Raw genomic sequence first — 20525 nt, forward strand, 5'->3', positions numbered from 1 at the left:
AACCTGGGTCCTTGAGCATAGTAGCATGTGCTCTCAACCAGGTGCACCACCACCCGACCCCAATAAAATATTTTTAAAAAGAAAAATATGTGGTCAAAACACGATTTCAATTTCTTAACCTGATTTTCCTTTTTTAGATTGCAGAAAAAACAGAACTCAAAATAGCAGAGTCCCGAGAAGGCTATAGGCCCATCGCAAAACATTCATCGGTATTATTCTTTAGCATTGCAGATCTGGCTAACATTGATCCCATGTACCAGTATTCTCTCACCTGGTTTGTGAACCTTTACATTAACTCTATTCATGACAGGTAAACATTCTCTAGTACTAGGCATCTCTCTAGACTGTATTTCACTATCATTTCCTTTAAGGAGTATAATAACACATATTTTCTATAGAACATTTAAAATATGAAAAAGAGAGACTCTTTTTTACTTTAGTTTTGTTTCATTATCACTTGTCAATAACAATTATTGTTGATGAAATGAGCATGAGAACTCTCATATGCATCTAGTGGGATTGTAAAATAATACAGCCATGTTGGAAACATTTTGAAAGTTCCTCAAATTATTAAATATATTTTACTATATGATCCAGTTTTTCAGCAAATCCAAATATATATTGCCTATACTGTATATATGTCCATACAAAAATACTGGTCTTTTTTTTTTTTTTAACTTTTTGAATAAAATGCTATTTTATGTTACTTAGGTCCAGACTGGGAGCTAGTTCAGACGATAGAGCTCATACTTTACCATGCACAGGAACATGGATTTGAGCTCCAGTATCACATAGGAGCACCATGGACAACAGTGGTGGTGGTGGGGTTTTCCAGAGATGGTGGAGCAATGCTGTGATATTTCTCCTTCTCTCTCTATCTCCTCCTCTCCTTCTTTCTCTTTCTGTATATATGTATATGTACATGTATATGGATATGTATACCTGGAATGGAAAAAAATCAGCCTGGGAGCAGTAGAGTTAGACATGCATGAAGCCAACAGTTAATTTTTTTTCTTCAGTGTGATGATGTTATTGATATGAGGGACAGTTGGCTTTACTCAATTATTTTGTGTTTTATTCTCAAGTTATTTTACCAGTTTTTACCTGCACACTCTTATGTGCATATGTGTGTGTGATTATGTGTACGTGTTTGTGTGTAGTTAAACATTTTTAACAGTATGTACTTCAATAAAATAAAAACAACTTCCACGTTTATTTGTATAACACTTACTTTTGTTCTCACTTTATTTGACTCAATATATTTTCCTTTTAGTAACAAATCCAAAATTTTGGAAAAGCGCCTACGATATTTAAATGACCACTTCACATACAATTTATATTGTAATATATGCCGGTCACTATTTGAGAAGGACAAGCTGTTGTTTTCCTTCTTATTATGTGCCAATCTTCTATTGTAAGTATCTTGCTTTTATTGTCTTATTTGAAAAACCTACCTGGAAAAATCTAATAAAGATGGCTTCTTCCAAGTGATATCAACTTTTCTGCTAAATTAATGATTTTGCTTGTATGTTTCTCTACTAATAGTTTACAAAATATTTACATATAGTTAAGAATTTTCTGACTAAGCAAAAATCTGTGTATCTACCACTTTGGTCAAGAAATAAGAGTCTTTTTATACTGGTTTCTTTCACTTTAATAGTTTACATTTAGGGTTCTCCCAGGTATTTTCATGGTTTAATAGCTCATTTCTTTTTAGCACTGAACAATATTCTGTTTTCTGGATGTATTGCTGTTTATCTGCTCACTTATTGAAAGACATCTCTGTTGCTTCCAAATTTTGACAATTATGAGTAAAACTTCTGTAAACATTTCTGTATACATTACTTTTTTTTTTTTAACTCTGGCTAAGAAACAAGGAGTGTAATCTCTGGGTCATATTGTAAGAATATATTTATGTATTATAAGAAACAATCTCCCAAGGTAGTTATAATCTTTTGTTTTCTACTAGCAGTGAATAAATATTCCTTTTGTTCCACATTCACTCTTTATCAAATGTGTCTTTTGCGAACAATTTCTCTCTCCCAGTCTATAACTTTGTCAATTCCCTTGACAGTGTCTTTTGCAGAACAAACATTTTAAATGTAATGAGACTCAGCTTATCAATTATTTATATAATGGGTACTATTTTTGGTGTTGTATTTGTAAAGTCATTACCATGCCTAAGATTATCTAGATTTTCTGCTATGATATCTTCTAGGATTTTGTTGTTGTTGTTGTATAGAGAGATAGAAAGGCAGTGTCGGGGGGTGAGAGAGAGATACCTTAGCACCAAAGTTTCGTTCAATGCAGTCAGAGTCAGGCTTAAACTTGGGTTGCACACATGGCTTTCTAGGAATTTTAAAATTTTACTGTAATGTCTATAATCCACTTTGAATTAATTTTTGTAAAGAGTGAAAGGTCTTCGTCTGGGTTTATTTTTGACATGTGGCTATGCAGCAATATTATGATGCTGTTTGATAAAATATTTTATACATGTCAATTGTATTTAATTGACTTATGGTACCATTTACTTCAACTTTGTCCTTACAGATCTCTGCTGTTGGATCTGTCAATTACTGATTGGCAAGTTTTTAAAAAAATCTTCAACTTGCATAGCCATATATATATATATATATTTTTTTTTAATTTATTGTCACATAGGGGCAACTTCTCATCTCCCCATGATAGATGTCTGTAAGACATTCTATGCCCTGTACTAGGTCGTCTTCCATCATGATGCCCCAGGACTCCAATGCACCTCTATCCTATAACTTCTTCCTCGGTGTCTTTTGCTGTGGTGCAATACACCATACCCAGTACAAGTGTCACCTTATGTTTTCCCTTACTGTCTTTGTTTCTCACTCATAGATGGAAATTAAGAAGCAATAGGCAAAGGGGCCAGATGGTGGTGCACCTGGTTAAGTGCCCATGTTACAATGCACAAGGATCTGGGTTTAAGTTCCCAGTCCCTACCTGCAAGGGAAAGCTTTGCGAGTGATGAAGTTGTGTTGCAGATGTCTCTCAGTCTCTCTCCCTCTCTATTTCCTCCTCCCCTCTCAGTTTCTGGCTGTTTTTATCCAATAAATAAATATAATAACAATTTAGTAGAATTAATAATTAGTAAAATTTAAAAGATAGTATAAATTAGTAAAAAAAATAGTAAAAAAGAAAAAATAGGCAGGTTTTTAAGTTTTTTACTTAAAATTAGTAGATTAGTCTAAGGCCTGTTTTACAACTTTTTCTTTTTTTCTTTTTTTCCCCCCTTTTATTTGTAAAATAGAAAATATGGACAAAACCATAGAATAAGTGGTGAAATTTTACATGTTTCCCACCACCAGAGTTCTGTATCCCATCCCCATCCACTGGAAGTTTTCCTGTTCTTTTTCTCTCTGGGAGCATGGACCCAGGGTCATTATGGGGTGCAGAAAGTGGGAGATCTGGGGTCTGTAATTGCTTCTCCGATGGATGTGGGCATTGACTGGTTGATCCATACTCCCAGCCTGTTCCTATCTTTCCTTACTGGGTCAGGGCTCTGGAGAGGTGGTGTTCCAGGGTACACTGGTGAAGTCGTCTGTCAAAGCAAGTCAGGTTAACATCATGGTAGCATCTGCAATTTAGTGTTTGGAATGTGTATTCCTTTGCTTCCTCCTTGTGGGACTCAGTTCAGTAGTTCTTGTAACGTGGGGGTGAGTGTGGCAAATTCCTTTAGTTCTTGAATATTTGAGAAAACCATTATCCCTCATATTTGAAGGATAATTTTGTAGGATACAATATTCGTGGCTGGAATTCCCTATCCTTTAAAACTTTGAATATGTCATTCCACTCTCTCTTTGCCTCTAGAGTTTGTAAAGAGAAATCTGATGAAAGTCTTATAGTTCTGCCTTTGTATGTAACTTCTTTCCTTTCCCTAGCAGCCAGCAAAACTTTTTCCTTGTTGACTTTTGATAGTTTTACAATAATGTGCCTTGGTGTTGGTCTTTTTGTATTTATAAAGCTGGGGATCATTCTGCCTCTTGGATGAGAATGTTCTGATGGTTTCCTAAGTGAGGGAAGTTCTCTGCTAAAATTGCTCTGAAAATGGACTCTGGGTCTTTAGCCTTGTCTTCCTCTTCAGATATACCTATCACCCTTATATTCTATCTTTTGATGGAGTCTGCAATTTCACAGAGAGTTGCTTCAGTCTTTCTGAATCATTCCTCTCTCTCATCTTTGCATTGAAAGAGTGGCCTGGCTTTATCTTCTGGACTGGAGATTATTTCTTCTGAATGTGTGCATCTATTTGCTTAGCCTTCTACCTGGGCATTGGTTGCAGTTAAGGTGTCTTTTACTCCCTGGAGTTCTGACTGAAGTACTTCTTTCAAGAACTTAATGTTCTCTGTTATAAGTTCATCTCTCATGTGTTTTAATTCCATAGTAACATGCTCTTTTAATTATTGCTTAAATTCTTGAAGAGCCCTTGTAACGAGCTCTGTGTAGTCTGTCTCTGAGAGTCTCTCTAAATCTGTAATTCCTTGGATTTCCTCAACAGCATAGTTGGCTATTTAGATCTGTTTCTCTGCTTGTGCATTTTTTATGCTGGTTATTGATGGCCAACAGGTGATGCTATTGTGATCTCTAGGTTTCTCTTGCTTATATAATCTTTGGTGTGTGTGGGGTGGTTGTTTTGGGCTGTCTTGCCATCATAAATGCCCTGTTTTATGTTGTGTCCTTGCCTTGAATTCAGAAGGCTAAAGCCCCCCTGAGTCAAAGACTGAAAGGTTTTCAGCCCCTGTCTCTTTTCTTCTGACACTAAGAAGAATGTTTCTTGCTTGCTGCACTTAAAGTGAAATTGCCAAAATGGCACAGCTCAGCACCTGTGCTGCCCAGAGCTCTGATTTGACTTTGTTATACTTCAGGAGCCTTTTTTCACTCTAGCTGCACATGAGCACCCACCTGAGGCTGCACACCTTTCAGCTGTAGATTATGACTTCAGTTGGGTCTCTTGTTGTATTTATTTGTTGTTTTGGGAGGAGAGGTGATTTGGTCCCAGTTATTCCATGGCCACACCTCCCAGAAGTCCTTGCTTTTTTTTTATTTCTTGTGTGAGAGATAGAGGCCACACTATCATTGTGGAATATGTGGCTTATAGAGATTGAACCCAGGCCCTCACACATGCATGCCCTGTGCTCTACCACTAAGCCATCTCCCTGGCCACTTTAAGTTTTCTTTTAGTAGTTTTACTTATTTGTTTTGGTCATTTCATTTGACTTTTTTCAGGTACTGTTGATGAATTTACTGTTCCTGGCAGCCTTAGTAGTCTTTTTATTATAATTATTATGGTGATGATGATGATGATAGGACAGAGAGAAATTGAGGGAGAAGTAGATAGGGACAGAGAAGGAGAGACACCTGCAGACCTGCTTCACTGCTCATAAAGCATCCCCTGCAGGTGAGGAGCAGGGGCTCAAACCCAGGTCCTTGCACATGATAATGTGTGCATTCAACCAAGTGTACCACCACCCAGCCCCCTACAAGGCTATATGCTTTAGGGGTACAATTTCACATCTTTTCCTAATGTATGTTACCACACCACACTGAGCACTGAAGTTTACTGAACCTCCTTTTCCCTTGAAGCATTTCCCCTCCCTCTTTGGGACTCCAAGTCTGCAGTCAGAGTCTTAGGACTTATTTTCATTTAAATTTTCTGTGCTTTGTTTTGTTTCTTTATATCCCATAGGTAACTGAGATCATCTGGTGTTTGTTTTTTTCACTTTTGAGTTATTCCCTATAGCATGATCCCTTTTTGTTCCATCCATGTGATAGCAAAGGGCAAGATTTTTTCTTTTCTCATAGATGAGTAATATATATATATATATATATGTATATATATCATGATTTCTTAGTGTCATTGGGCATATGGAATGACTGTATACTTGGCTATTATGAATAGCACAATAATGAAGGTAAGTATGCATTTGTCTTTTCAGATAAATGTTTTTGTGTTCTTCAGATAGACATTGAATAATGAATTGCTAGATCATAAGGTAGCTCTAATTTTTTAGGAAGTTTTAGTATAGACTTCATTCTAAGGAAAGTTATTGTCACTACTAAGGTATGATCCTCCTGATACTTCGCTAAATTTCTCTGACATTCAGCAAAGGTTCAATTCTAATTGGCAAGAACTCCTATTTCCAGTTCTGTGAGAGCTTTGGTGATGCTGATTAGTTTATAGCTCATCAGATACTCTTCCTGAAATTTTAGCTATTCATATATGGCTTAACATTTTAAAATACATTTAAAAATTTTTTAAATTTATTTTGGTAAGACAGAGAAAAGTTGAGATTGGAGGACACACACAGAGATAGGGAGAGAGAAAGACCTGCAACACTGCTTCACCACTTATGAAGCTTTCCTCTCCTGCATGTGGGGACCAGGTGCATGAACCCAGGTCCTTGTGCACTGTAATATGTGCACACAACCAGGTGCGCCACCACCCAGCCCCATGACTTAGCATTTAACAATAGAATTTAGAGGGTACCTACACACATTTCTATAGCTTTCTTTTCCTTGTATTTCCTTCTTGTACATAAATTCCAGTCACCTCAGCCTTTTTTTTACTATGATCTCTATCTCTTCAACTGAACAATATTGATAAGCTCTGATTTTTATCACCTCTCTGCTTTGTGGTCTGGAGAACACTTCCAGACAGATTAGTTGAGGCAATCATAACACAATCTTATCTGTCTCTTTATTTTTTTTTTCCAGTTCTTCACTGATTACTGTATAATTTCTTTTAAAAATTGTGGGGTTTTTTTTGTCTAGTTTTCTAGTTGTTTATCACAGTTGGTTAAGTCAGTCCTGATTCTTTTGTATAGATAGATTATAAGGGGATATTCATTTTATTCAATTTTAAATCAACTATTTACAGCAGTCTTTGTTTTGGAAATGCAGGGCAAGGAAAGAGATTGAATACCAGGAACTGATGTTTCTTTTAACTGGAGGAGTAAGTCTGAAGAGTGCTGAGAAAAATCCCGATTCAACTTGGCTACTGGATAAAAGCTGGGAGGAAATTTGTCGGGCAAGTGAATATCCTGCCTTCAAGGGATTCAGGTAGTTGTTTAAGAACTTAAGTACTAGTAGTGATGGGTAAATTTGTAATCTTGTGATTTTTTTTTTAATGTGCTTCTCTGGCTTGATTTATGGTGTCAACGTAAAAAAAGACACTTAGCTTTTAGGTCAGTGTATTAAAGAAACTTAGGAGCTGGCAAAATAGATCACCTGAACTATGTGTGTGTTGCTAATTCCCCCCTGGTGGTTAAAATAAAATAATAAAATAAAGGAATTAAACTCTGAACTTGAGCCTGGGAACAGCTTTCAGGCAGCCCTGAAAAACTGCAAAATTTAGTCCAGGGATAGAATCTTATTTCACACATTGTGAAATAAGTGAGAGGATGTTGCAATGAATGGCCAAGGAGTTCTCCAACATAGTAGCAATTATTTTTCATGCCTCACTGTTATCTCTGTACTAAGACAAGCAAGGAGAACCCTAAGATCACCTTGGACTTGTTCTTTTTCTTTTTTATTTAACTTTTTCTATTTGAGATTAATAGTAGCTTACAAACTTGTTAAAATTATAATGTATACTTCCACACCACACTCACCACCAGAGTTCTGTATCTCCACCTTCCCACCTCCCAAAGATTAACAACTTAGTTCTCACAATGGACTTGTTTTTGGGGTTTTTTTTCCACAAAGAACAAGGAGATACCAGATGGGGCCTCTTTCTAGGACCAAGCCTGCTACTTCCTGACTGTTGGCTCACATTCATGTCACATTTAATTGATGTAATAATTATGTGCTTGAAGGTCAAATTATAAAGATCAGTTCATTAACAGGTTCCTTTGTAGCTAAGTTTTATTATAATATCTTTGTCCATTTATTATCTTAAGTTGTTTTCCCCAAAGAAAGAATAATTACTACTTTTTTTCCATTTAGGGAACATTTTTGTGAACATATAAATGAATGGCGGGACATCTATGATAGTAAAGAACCACACAATGCTAAATTTCCAGAGCCAATGGATAAGAATCTAAACGAACTACAGAAAATAATAATTCTTCGGTGCTTAAGACCTGATAAGGTATAAAATATATTTTTTATTTGGAACCCAGGCAATTTACCATTCCTGAAGTATAAGGTTCAAAGATACTAAGTTCTTTAATCTTCAATGCAGGCACTCAAAGGAGTTTATTGAATGTTTTGGATCAATTAGAGAAAAACCTTGGTATTTATTTCTTCAATTTTTTGGCACTCCACTTCCACAATTAAATACACACTAGGCTACTGAATATCATATGTGACTGATACATACTGTTAATTATTTTAAAACCTTTTATATCACAGTGTTTCAATTAGGATTGTTACTGTTGATGTCTTGTGTTTTATGCTTTCTCTGTGGTGTCTAATCTACTACTAGTCCTCTCCAATCAATTATTTTTGTTTTGGCTATTATATATTCTATTTATAGAAAGTTCATTTGGTGGGGCCCTATTCGGGAAGTCCTGAGTTGCCCAAACAGACATGATGGGCCTAGACCTCGAATAAATCCCTCTCACCATTGTTACCTCATCTCTATCAGGAAAAACAAAACAGACCTCTTTTTTATTTTTTTAATTTCTTTATTGGGGAATTAATGTATAACATTTGACAGTAAATACAATAGTTTGTACATGCATAACATTTCCCAGTTTTCCATGTAACAATACAACCCCCACTAGGTCCTCTATCATCCTTCGTGGATCTGTATTCTCCCCACCCACCCACCACAGAGTCTTTTACTTTGGTGCAATATGCCAATTCCAGTTCAGGTTCTACTTGTATTTTCTTTCCTGATCTTATTTTTCAACTTCTGTCTGAGAGTGAGATCATCCCATAGTCATCCTTGTGTTTCTGACTTATTTCATTTCACATGAATTTTTCTTTTTTTTTTTAAATATTTATTTTATTTATTTATTCTCTTTTGTTGCCCTTGTTTTATTGTTGTAGTTATTATTGTTGTTGTCGTTGTTGGATAGGACAGAGAGAAACGGAGTGAGGAGGGGAAAACAGAGAGGAGGAGAGAAAGATAGACACCTGCAGACCTGCTTCACCGCCTGTGAAGCGACTCCCCTGCAGGTGGGGAGCCGGGGTTCGAAACGGGATCCTTATGCCGATCCTTGTGCTTTGCGCCACCTGCGCGTTTAACCTGCTGCACTACAGCCCGACTCCCTCACATGAATTTTTCAAGGTCCATCCAAGATCGGCTGAAAACGGTGAAGTCACCATTTTTTACAGCTGACTAGTATTCCATTGTGTATATATACCACAACTTGCTCAGCCACTCATCTGTTGTTGGACACCTGGGTTGCTTCGAGGCTTTGGCTATTTTTTTTTCTTATTTTTTTTTATTGGGGAATTAATGTTTTACATTCAACAGTAAGTACAATAGTTTGTACATGCATAACATGTTTCCCATATAACAATACAACCACCACTAGGTCCTCTGAATCCTTCTTGGACCTGTATTCTCCCCATCCACCCACTCCAGAGTCTTATACTTTGGTGCAGTATGCAAATTCCAGTTCAAGTTCTACTTGTGTTTTCTTTTCTGATCTTGTTTTTCAACTTCGGCCTGAGAATGAGATCATCCCATATTCATCCTTCTGTTTCTGACTTATTTCACTCAACATGAATTTTTCAAAGTCCATCCAAGATCAGCTGAAAACAGTGAAGTCACCATTTTTTTACAGCTGAATAGTATTCCATTGTGTATATGGACCACAACTTGCTCAGCCACTCATCTGTTGTTGGACACCTGGGTTGCTTCCAGGTTTTGGCTATTACAAATTGTGCTGCCAAGAACATATGTGTACACAGATCTTTTTGGATGGATGTGTTGGGTTGCTTAGGATATATCCCCAGGAGAGGAATTACAGGAGCATAGGGTAGGTCCATTTCTAGCCTTCTGAGAGTTCTCCAGACTGTTCTCCACAGAGGCTGGACCAATTGACATTCCCACCAGTAGTGTAGGAGGGTTCCTTTGACCCCACACCCTCTCCAGCATTTGCTGCTATTACCTTTTCTGATGTGTGACATTCTCACAGGAGTGAAGTGGTATCTCATTGTTGTCTTTATTTGCATTTCTCTGGCAATCAGAGACTTGGAGCATTTTTTCATGTGTTTCTCAGTCTTTTGGATCTCTTCTGTGGTGAATATTCTGTCCATGTCCTCCCCCCATTTTTGGATGGTGTGATTTGTTATCTAGTTGTTGAGTTTGGCAAGCTCTTTATGTATGTTGGTTATTAAACTCTTGTCTGATGTATGGCATGTAAAGATCTTCTCCCATTCTGTGAGGGGTCTCTTGGTTTGGGTAGTGGTTTCTTTTGCTGTGAAGAAGCTTTTTAATTTGATGTAGTCCCATAGGTTTATACTTACCATAGGCTTCTTTGTAATTGGATTTGTTTCATTGAAGATGTCTTTAAAATTTATGTGGAAAAGAGTTCTGCCAATATTTTCCTCTAAATATCTGATAGTTTCTGGTCTAACATGCAAGTCCTTGATCCACTTGGAATTTACTTTTGTATTTGGTGAAATACAGTGGTTCAGTTTCATTCTTCTGCATGTTTCAACCCATTGTTTCCAACACCATTTGTTGAAGAGACTCTGCTTTCCCCATGTAATAGTCTGGGCCCCTTTGTCAAAGATTAGATGTCCATAGGTGTGGGGCCTCATTTCTGGGCTCTCAATTCTATTCCACTGGTCAGTGTGTCTATTCATGTTCCAGTACCAAGTAGTTTTGATGACAACGGCCCTATAATACAATTTGAGATCTGGCAGTGTGATGCCTCCGGTTCTGTTCTTTTTTCTCAAGATTGTTTTGGCAATTCTAGGTCTTTTCTGGTTCCAGATAAACATTTGTAGCATTTGTTCTATTCTCCTAAAAAATGTGCTTAGGATCTTGATGGGGATAGCATTAAATTTGTAGATGGCTCTGGGTAGTGTATTCATTTTGATGATGTTAATTCTACCAACCCATGAACATGGAATATCTTTCCACTTCTTTGTGTCTTTTTCTATTTCCATGAGTAGTGACTCATAATTTTCAGTATACAAGTATTTCACTTCTTTGGTTGGGTTTACTCCTAGATATTTTGTTGTTTTTGTTGCTATAGTAAAAGGAATTGATTTCTGGATTTCAACTTCTTCTAGCTTAGTGTTTGCATAGAGGAATGCCACTGACTTTTGAATGTTAATTTTGTAGCCTGTCACCTTACTGTATTGCCTGATGATTTCCAAAAGCTTCTTGCTGGATTCCTTAGGTTTTTCTATGTATACTATCATGTCATCTGCAAATAGGGAGAGTTTGACTTCTTCTCTTCCAACCTGTATCCCCTTAATTCCTTGCTCTTGCCTGATTGCTATGGCAAGAACTTCCAACACTATGTTGAATAGTAATGGTGATAGTGGGCAGCCCTGTCTAGTACCTGATCTCAGTGGAAATGCTTCTAGTTTTTCACCATTGAGTATGATTTTGGCTATATTTGCTATATTTAGACTCCACTATCTTGAGGAATTTTCCATCTATTCCCATTTTTTGTAGTGTTTTGATCATAAAGGGATGCTGTATTTTGTCAAAGGCTTTCTCTGCATCTATTGATATGACCATGTGGTTTTTGGTCTTGCTTTTGTTGATGTGGTGGATCACATTGATTGATTTACGTATATTAAACCAACCTTGCATGCCTGGGATAAACCCCACTTGGTCATGATGAACAATCTTTTTAATATACTGCTGTATCTGGTTGGCTAGAATTTTGTTTAATATTTTCGCATCTATGTTCATCAGAGATATTGGTCTGTAGTTTTCTTTTTTGGTTGTGTCCCTGTCTGCTTTTGGTATCAGAGTGATGTTAGCATCATAGAAGCTGGCAGGGAGTATTCCAGTGTCTTCAATCTTCTGGAAGACTTTTAAAAGTAGAGGTATTAGTTCTTCTTTGAAGGTTTTGTAGAATTCATTTGTAAAACCATCTGTTCCAGGACTTTTACTTTTGGGGAGATTTTTGATAACTGTTTCAATTTCATTAGCTGTGGTGGGCCTGTTCATGTTATCCACTTCCTCTTTACTTAGTTTTGGAAGTTGGTAGGTATCTAGGAAATTGTCCATTTCATCCAGGTTCTCTAGCTTGGTGGCATATAGTTGTTCAAAGAAGCCTCGCATGATATGTTGAATTTCTGTGGTGTCTGTTGTGATATCTCCTCTTTCATTCACTATCTGATTTATTGGGGTCTTCTCCCTTTTTTGTTTTGTGAGTCTGGCTAAAGGCTTGTCAATTTTGTTCACTCTTTCGAAGAACCAACATTTACTTTCGTTGATCTTTTGTATGGTTTTCTTATTCTCAATGTTATTTATTTCTGCCCTAACTTTAGTGATTTCTGTCCTTCTGGTTGCTTTCGAGTTCCTTTGTTCTTCTTCTTCTAGGTCTCTAAGATGTGCAATCAGGCTGTTTATTTGTGCTTTTTCTTGTTTCCTAATGTGTGCTTCTATGGCTATGAACTTCCCTTTCAGCACTGCCTTAGCTGTTTCCCAAATATTTTGATAGCTTGTGTCTTCATTTTCATTGAATTCTCGAAACATTTTGATTTTTTCCTTGATTTCCTCTTTGACCCAATAGTTGTTAAGGTGTGTAGTGCTGAGCTTCCACATTATGGGACTATTACTAATCTTTTGTTGAATGTTAAATGTCAGTTTAATTCCACTGTGGTCTGAGAAGATGCTTGGGATGATTTCAATGCTCTTGAATTTGCTGATGCTGTCTTTGTGGCCTTACATATGGTCTATCCTTGAGAATGACCCATGTGGACTTGAGTAATATGTGTACTCCAGTTTCTTGGGATGAATGACTCTGAAAATGTCCAATAGTTCTAGTTTATCTATCTCCTCACTTAGCTCTCTTTTGTCTTTATTGATTTTCTGCCTGGATGATCTCTCAAGTTGAGATAGTGGGGTGTTGAAGTCCCCTACTATGACTGTGTTGCTCTTAATATATTGCTGTAGCTCTTTCAGTAGACATTTGATGTATTTAGATGCCTTCTCATTGGGTGCATAGATGTTAGTAATTGTTAAGTCCTCTCGATTGACTGATCCACTGAGCATTAAGTAGTGTCCATCCCTATCTTTTTAAAATTTTATTTCTTTTAAGGTCTGTCATGTCAGATATGAGAATAGCTGTTCCTGCCCCTTTTTGTGGGCCATTGGCCTGTATGATAGTTTTCCATCCTTTCACTTTGAGTCTGTGTTTGTCTTGTTGAGTTAGGTGGGTTTCCTGTAGACAGCATATTGTTGGGTTGTGTTTTCTGACCCATCTTTCTACTCTGTGTCTTTTAATTGGTGAATTCAGGCCACTGACATTTATTGATATTAAATATTAAAGAGATTTTAATGCCATTCTTGTAGATTTTTAGAGTGTTCTGATAGTTGGCCTATTTATGGTGGTCTGATCATTTATAGGAGACCTTTCAGAACTTCTTTAAGGGCAGGTTTGGTGATAGTTGATTCCTTCAATTGTTGCTTGTCTGAGAAGGTTTTTATGCCTCCATCTAATCTGAATGATAGTGTAGCATTCAGGATACAGTACTCTTGGTTGAAACCCTTTCTCACTGAGCACTCAATAGATATCTTGCCATTCTCTTCTGTCTTGTAGTGTTTGTGTGGAGAAATCTGCTGTTCTTGGTTTGGGTTTTCCTTTGTAGGTGACACTTTGTTTTTCTCTTGTTGCCTTCGGGATCCTGTCTTTATCTTTATTCCTTTCCATTCTAAATATCATGTGTCTTGGTGTCTTTAAGTCTGGGTTAATTCTGTTTGGGACCTTCTGGTTTTCTTGAACTTTTATGTCTTTGATGTTGTCTAGGCTAGAGAGGTTTTCAGCTATTATGGCCTGAAGAATGCTTTCTTCCTCTCCCTCTCTTTCTTCCTCTGGTAAGCCAATAAAGCATATATTTTCTTTTGAAGAAAAGGTCTCTGTTGTTGTTTTCAGTATCTCTTAATCTCTTTTTGAGATCTCTTACTTCTTTTTTAGTTGTCTCTAATTCATCCTCGATCTTGCTAATTCTGTCTTCAGCCTCACTGATTCTATTCTCTCTCCCCTCTACTAAACAGTAGTTCATCTATTTTGTTTCCCTGTTCTGATACTGTTTTAGCTTGTTCAGCTAGTTGTGTTCTTAGCTCAGCTATTTCAACTTTCAGTTCTCTAATAACTTTGAGGTAATTAGTGTTTTCTTCCAGAGTCTCATTTGTTGTTTCTGCATTTCTGATGACAATTCTTTTAAACTCTACTCACTCCTGTGATTATTTCCTTGACTAGTGTTTAGATATTGACCTCATTATTTTGTGCTTCAACCTTTGGGGGGCTTGTAGCTGGACTCTTGTCCTGGTTCATTTCTCCAATATTTCTTCTTGTTGGTTTAACCATTTTATATATTATGTTATGAGGTCCCTCTCTCAGTACTTTTCAAATTACTGGTCACTCTTGCCTGGATGGACTTGTGTCTAAGTAAGGTAATTAAAGTGTTCACAGTTTTGGAAGTTAACAGTTTTTTCAATAGTATTTTAATCCCTGATTTGGAAATCAGTGGCTTAAAAGCCTCTTTTTGTGCTTTTTCTTCCCTGTAGGTTATGGGAGCCTGAAGGATTTTAAACTATAAGTAGGCTTCTTAGCTTAATCACTGACTCCTGACCAAAAGATAAAGCAGGGTGTGGAAGATATAATCCAGTGGTTATACAAAGAGACTTTCACAGCCCCACCACTATGCCAAGGAGGTATAGGTCTTCTCCTGAGTTTCCTAGTTAGTTCTCTGACACCAGGGCCTCCCTGCCGCTGCTCCAGATTCTGAGGGCAGTAGCAATGGATACTCAGAGTTGTACTTGGTGAACCACAGGGGAGTCCTCATCCCTTCAGCTATCGCCTTGTTGGTTAAACAGACTGGAGGATGTGTCTCAACTGATAAACTGCCGGACTGTTACCAGCCACTTAATCTCTTCCTAGGCTCCTCTCTGTCCACCAGCCACATGTGTTTGCACTTTACTGGTGATTTGGTGGGTTCCTGAAGTCATTCTAGTCTTGTCTTGTTTCGGGCCCAGGTGGTCTCCTTTGGTATTCCTAGTTGATTCAGGAGAGGAGAGGAGAGAAACACATCTCCAAAACAGACCTCTTTGTGGACCACCATAGGACCTTGCCCTCAACTTGGATCAACCATAGAGAATGTTCCATCCTCCGAAGGGAGGCTGGACAACATACTCTGTGATACACCTGAGGAAGATGGGTCCTGATATTGGTGCAGCTTGGAGCATTCCTACTCATGACCACAGAATGTGAGCTCAGATCTACAGGGATGCAGAGGTCACATAGGCTCCTAAGCTGAATATTGGCTCCAGATCACATCATATCGATGGGGTTTAGTCAACAATATTTATACACCTTTCCCATATTTGGGAGCTACTCTCTTTCCTGATTCAGCTTTCTGGTCCTTTTTCCAGCCATGAAATCATCTCCCCAGACAATAACTTGGATCCACTTGCATATCAGACTTCAGGCTCAGGAAAAAAAAAACTAGTATAGCCACAGGCCCTTTGGAATATAACTTAAATACCTACTAGTTATCTACAGAACAGAGACCCTCCCCCTCAACTCTTCATCTGTACTATTCCAGCCTTTAGGTTCATGATTGGTCAACAATTTTTTTTGGCTTTGTATGTTAACTGTCATTTCAGCCACCAGGTTCCAGATGCTATCATGATGACAACTAGACTTCCCTGGACAGACAACCCCACCAATGTATCCTGGAGCTCCGATTCCCCAGAACTCCACCCAACTATGGAAAGAGAGAGGCAGGCCGGGAGAATGGATCAATCTATCAATGCCCATATTCATCAGGGAAGCAATTACAGAAGCCAGACCTTCCACATTCTGCATCCCACAATGACCTTAGGTTCATACTCCCAGAGGGTTAAAGAATAGGAAAGCTATCCAGGGAGGGGATGGGATACAGAGTTCTGGTTGTGGGAATTGTGTGTAGCTATACCCCTCTTATCCTATGGTTTTGTCAGTGTTTCCTTTTTATTAAAAAAATAACAGTAAAGAAAATAAAAGAAAGAAAGTTCATTTGGTTCTTGTTTTATATTGTTTCTCTTCTCATTCTGTACATATTTTCATTTAAGAACTGGAATATAACCCCCAGTAAAGTGATTAAAAGTATTTATTTGAGGGCTGGGTGGTGGTGCACCTGACTGAGTGCACATGCTACAATGCGCAAGGACCCAGGTTCGAGTCCCGGTCCCCACCTGCAGGGGGGAATGCTTCACGAGTGGTGAAGCAGTGCTGCAGGTGTCTCTCTGTCTCTTTCTCTCTATCCCCTCTTCCCTCTTGATTTCTGGCTGTCTGTATCCAAAAAATAAATAAAGATAATTTAAAAGTAAATATTTATTTGACAGAGACAGAGAGAAATTGAGAGGGAAAGGGCAGACACACATACACATACAAACACACACACACACACACGCACACAGAGAGAGAGAGAGAGAAGAAAAGAGATGCCTGCAGCACTGCTTCACTGCTTGTGAAGCTTCCACCCTGGCCACCCCTTGGGTGGGGACTGAGGGCTTGAACCCAGCTCCTTACACACTATAATGTGTGTACTTAACCAGGTGCACCACCACTCAGCCCCTACTATATAGATCCTTGACTGAGAATTCCATCATTTCTGGATGTTTCTTTTTTTTATATATAATTTTTTAATTACCTTTATTTATTTATTAGATAGAGATAGCCAGAAATTGAGAGGGAAGGGGGAGAAGCACAGAAGCAGAGAGACACCTGCAACACTGCTTCACCACTCCTAAAGCTTTTCCCCTGCAGGTGGGGACCAAGGACTTGAACACAGGTCCTTGCACATTGTAACATGTGTGCTCAACCAGGTGTGCCACCACCTGGCCCCATTTCTGGATGTTTCTGTTGATATATTTTCTTTTTTTTTAAAGGTTTTTTTTAAAAATACTTATTTATTTCCTTTTTTTTTTTGCCCTTGTTGTTTCCATTGTTGTTGTAGTTATTGTTGTTGATGAGGTTGTTGTTCTTGTTGGATAGGACAGAGAGAAATGGAGAGAGGAGGGGAAGACAGGGGGAGAGAAAGATAGACACCTGCAGACCTGCTTCACTGCCTGTGAAGCGACTCCCCTGCAGGTGGGGAGCCGGGGGCTGGAACCAGGATCCTTATGCTGGTCCTTGCGCTTTGCGCTGCGTGCGCTTAACCTGCTGTGCTACCGCCCGGCTCTCTCTGTTGATATATTTTCTTCTTGGTTTTATATCTCCCTGATTCTTAGTATGTACTTAATATGTAATTGAATGCTTGGCATTGTTAAGGGTTTGACTTTGTTATCTTTCTTTAAAGATTGCTGAGTTTTGTTCTGCCAGCTGAGGTGTCATCTGTGGACAATACAGTTCACCTGTTGTCTGAATCAAATTCATGTCCTGCTTTTATACAATTTCTGGGCTCATAATGGTTTTTACATATGTAAAGTGCTAATTACTTTTTAAAGTAGATGAAAAGATATGCAGTAGAAAATTTATAAGGTCCATAAAGTCTAAAATATTTATTACTTGGCCTTTTATAGAAAGTTTGCCAATCTTTTTTACTATGTAGTTAAATTACTTATATCCAGATTTGTATTTTCAAAATTGTGTTGCGACTTCCGGAGGCGGAGCTACGAGCAGCAGATCACTGTCTCTCCTCTCCTCTCCTCTCCTCTCCCGGATCAACTAGGAATACCAAAGGAGACCACCCGGACCGAAACAAGACAGGACTAGAATGACCACAGAAACCCAGTAAATCACCCATGAGTACAAACATGCGTGGCTGGTGACAGAGAGGAGAGAGGGGCCTAAGGAGAGATTAAGTGAATGCTAACAGTTCGACAGTTTGTCAGTGGAGACACCACCTCCAGTCTGCTCCACCAACAAGGGGACAGCTGAAGGGAGGAAAGGACTCCCCAGAGACTCACCAAGTGCAGCTCTGAGTCTCCATTGCTACTACCCTCAGAATCTGGAGCAGCAACAGTGAGGGAAACCAGGGGACAGAGATCTAACCGGGAAACTCAGGAGAAGACCTACACCTCGGTGGCATAGCTGAGGGGCTGTGAAGTCTCTTTGCATAACCACTGGATTATCTCTGCCACACCCTGCTTTATCTCTTGGTCAGGATTCAGTGATTAAGCTAAGAAGCCTATTGATAGTTTAAAAGCCCTCAGGCTCCCATAGCCTACAGGGGAAAAAAAAAGGCTTTTACACCACTGAGCTCCAACTCAGGGATTGAAAAAACTGTTAACATATATAAAATGGTTAAAACAACAAGAAAAAATATTGGAGACTCGAACCAGGACAAGAGTCCAGCTAAAAGTCCTCCAGAGGGTGAAGCACAAAATGAGTTCCACATCCAAACATTAGCTAAGGAAGTAATAACAGGAGTGAGTAAAGAATTTGAAAAAATTGTAATCAGAAATGCAGGAACAACAAATGAGAATATGGAAGAAAATTCTAATTATCTCATGGTTATTAGAGAGCTGAAAGCTGAAATAGCTGAGCTAAGAAGGCAACTAGCTGAACAAGCTAAAACAGTATCAGAGAAGGGCAACAAAATAGATGAACTCCAGAAAGCAGTAGAGGGCAGAGAGAATAGAATCAATGAGGCTGAAGACAGAATTAGCAAGATTGAGGATGAAGTAGAGACAACAAAAAAAGAAGTAAGAGATCTCAAAAAGAGATTAAGAGATGCTGAAAACAACAACAGAGTCCTATGGGATGACTTCAAAAGAAACAATATACACATTATTGGCTTACCAGAGGAAGAAAGAGAAGGGGAGGAAGAAAGCATTCTCCAGGCCATAATAGCTGAAAATTTCTCTAGTCTAGACAACACCAAAGACATAAAGATTCAAGAAGCCCAGAGGGTCCCAAACAGAATTAACGCAGACCTAAAGACACCAAGACATGTCATACTTAGATTGGAAAGGAATAAGGATAAAGAAAGGATCCTCAAGGCTGCAAGAGAAAAACAAAGAGTCACCTACAAAGGAAAACCCATAAGATTAGCAGCAGACTTCTCCATACAAACACTACAGGCCAGAAGAGAATGGCAAGATATCTACCGAGTGCTCAATGAGAAAGGCTTTCAGCCAAGAATACTATATCCTGCTAGATTGTCATTCAGACTAGATGGAAGCATCAAAACCTTCTCAGACAAGCAACAGTTGAAGGAAGCAACCATCACCAAGCCTGCCCTGAAAGAAGTTCTGAAAGGTCTCCTATAAACAACCAGACCACCACAAATAGGACATATATCAAAATACTCTAAAGCTCTACAAGAATGGTGTTAAAATATCTTCAATCTTTGATATCAATAAATGTCAATGGCCTGAATTCATCTATTAAAAGACACAGAGTAGGAAGATGGATCAGAAAACACAACCCAACAATATGTTGTCTACAGGAAACTCACCTAACACAACAAGACAAACACAGACTTAAAGTGAAGGATGGAAAACTATCATTCAAGCCAATGGCCCACAAAAAAGGGCAGGAACAGCTATTCTCATATCTGACATGATAGACTTTAAAATAGATAAGATTAAAAAAAATAGGAATGGACACTACTTAATGCTCAGAGGATCAGTCAATCAAGAGGACTTAACAATTATTAATATCTATGCACCCAATGAGAAGCCATCTAAATACATCAAACTTCTGCTGAAAGAGCTACAGCAATATATTAACAGTAACACAATCATAGTAGGGGACTTCAACACCCCACTATCTCAACTTGACAGATCATCCAGGAAGAAAATCAGTAAAGACATAAGGGAGCTAAATGAAGAGATAGATAAACTAGAACTATTGGACATTTTCAGAGTCATTCATCCCAAGAAACTGGAATACACATTTTACTCAAATCCACATGGATCATTCTCAAGGATAGACCATATGTTAGGCCACAAAGACAGCATCAGCCTATGCAAGAGCACTGAAATCATCCCAAGCATCTTCTTAGACCACAGTGGAATTAAACTAACACTTAACAATCAACAAAAGATTAGTAACAGTGCCAAAATGTGGAAGCTCAACAGTACACTTCTTAACAACTTCTGGGTCAAAGAGGAAATCAAGGAAGAAATCAAAATGTTTCGAGAGTTCAATGAAAATGAAGACACAAGCTATCAAAATATTTGGGACACAGCTAAAGCAGTCCTAAGAGGGAAGTTCATAGCTATACAAGCACACATTAGGAAAAAAGAAAAGGCACAAATAAACAGCCTGATTGCACATCTTAAAGACCTAGAAGAAGAACAACAAAGGAATCCTAAAGCAACCAGAAGGACAGAAATTACTAAAGTTAGGGCAGAAATAAATAACATTGAGAATAGGAAAACCATACAAAAGATCAATGAAAGTAAATGTTGGTTC

At 38.2% G+C, this 20525-nt stretch overlaps 1 protein-coding gene across 1 annotated transcript in view; it reads left to right on the forward strand.

Annotated features, from left to right (window-relative positions):
- DNAH12 (dynein axonemal heavy chain 12) overlaps positions 1-20525 on the forward strand; it is a 273128-nt gene that overhangs the window by 222750 nt on the left and 29853 nt on the right. The window contains exons 59-62 of the mRNA XM_060203068.1: positions 138-310; positions 1274-1414; positions 6931-7089; positions 7975-8119. Of these exons, the coding sequence (XP_060059051.1) occupies positions 138-310; positions 1274-1414; positions 6931-7089; positions 7975-8119 (618 nt within the window). The remainder of the gene's footprint in view (positions 1-137; positions 311-1273; positions 1415-6930; positions 7090-7974; positions 8120-20525) is intronic.

The sequence above is a fragment of the Erinaceus europaeus genome, chromosome 12 (assembly GCF_950295315.1).
Source record: "Erinaceus europaeus chromosome 12, mEriEur2.1, whole genome shotgun sequence".
Classification (NCBI taxonomy): Eukaryota; Metazoa; Chordata; class Mammalia; order Eulipotyphla; family Erinaceidae; genus Erinaceus; species Erinaceus europaeus.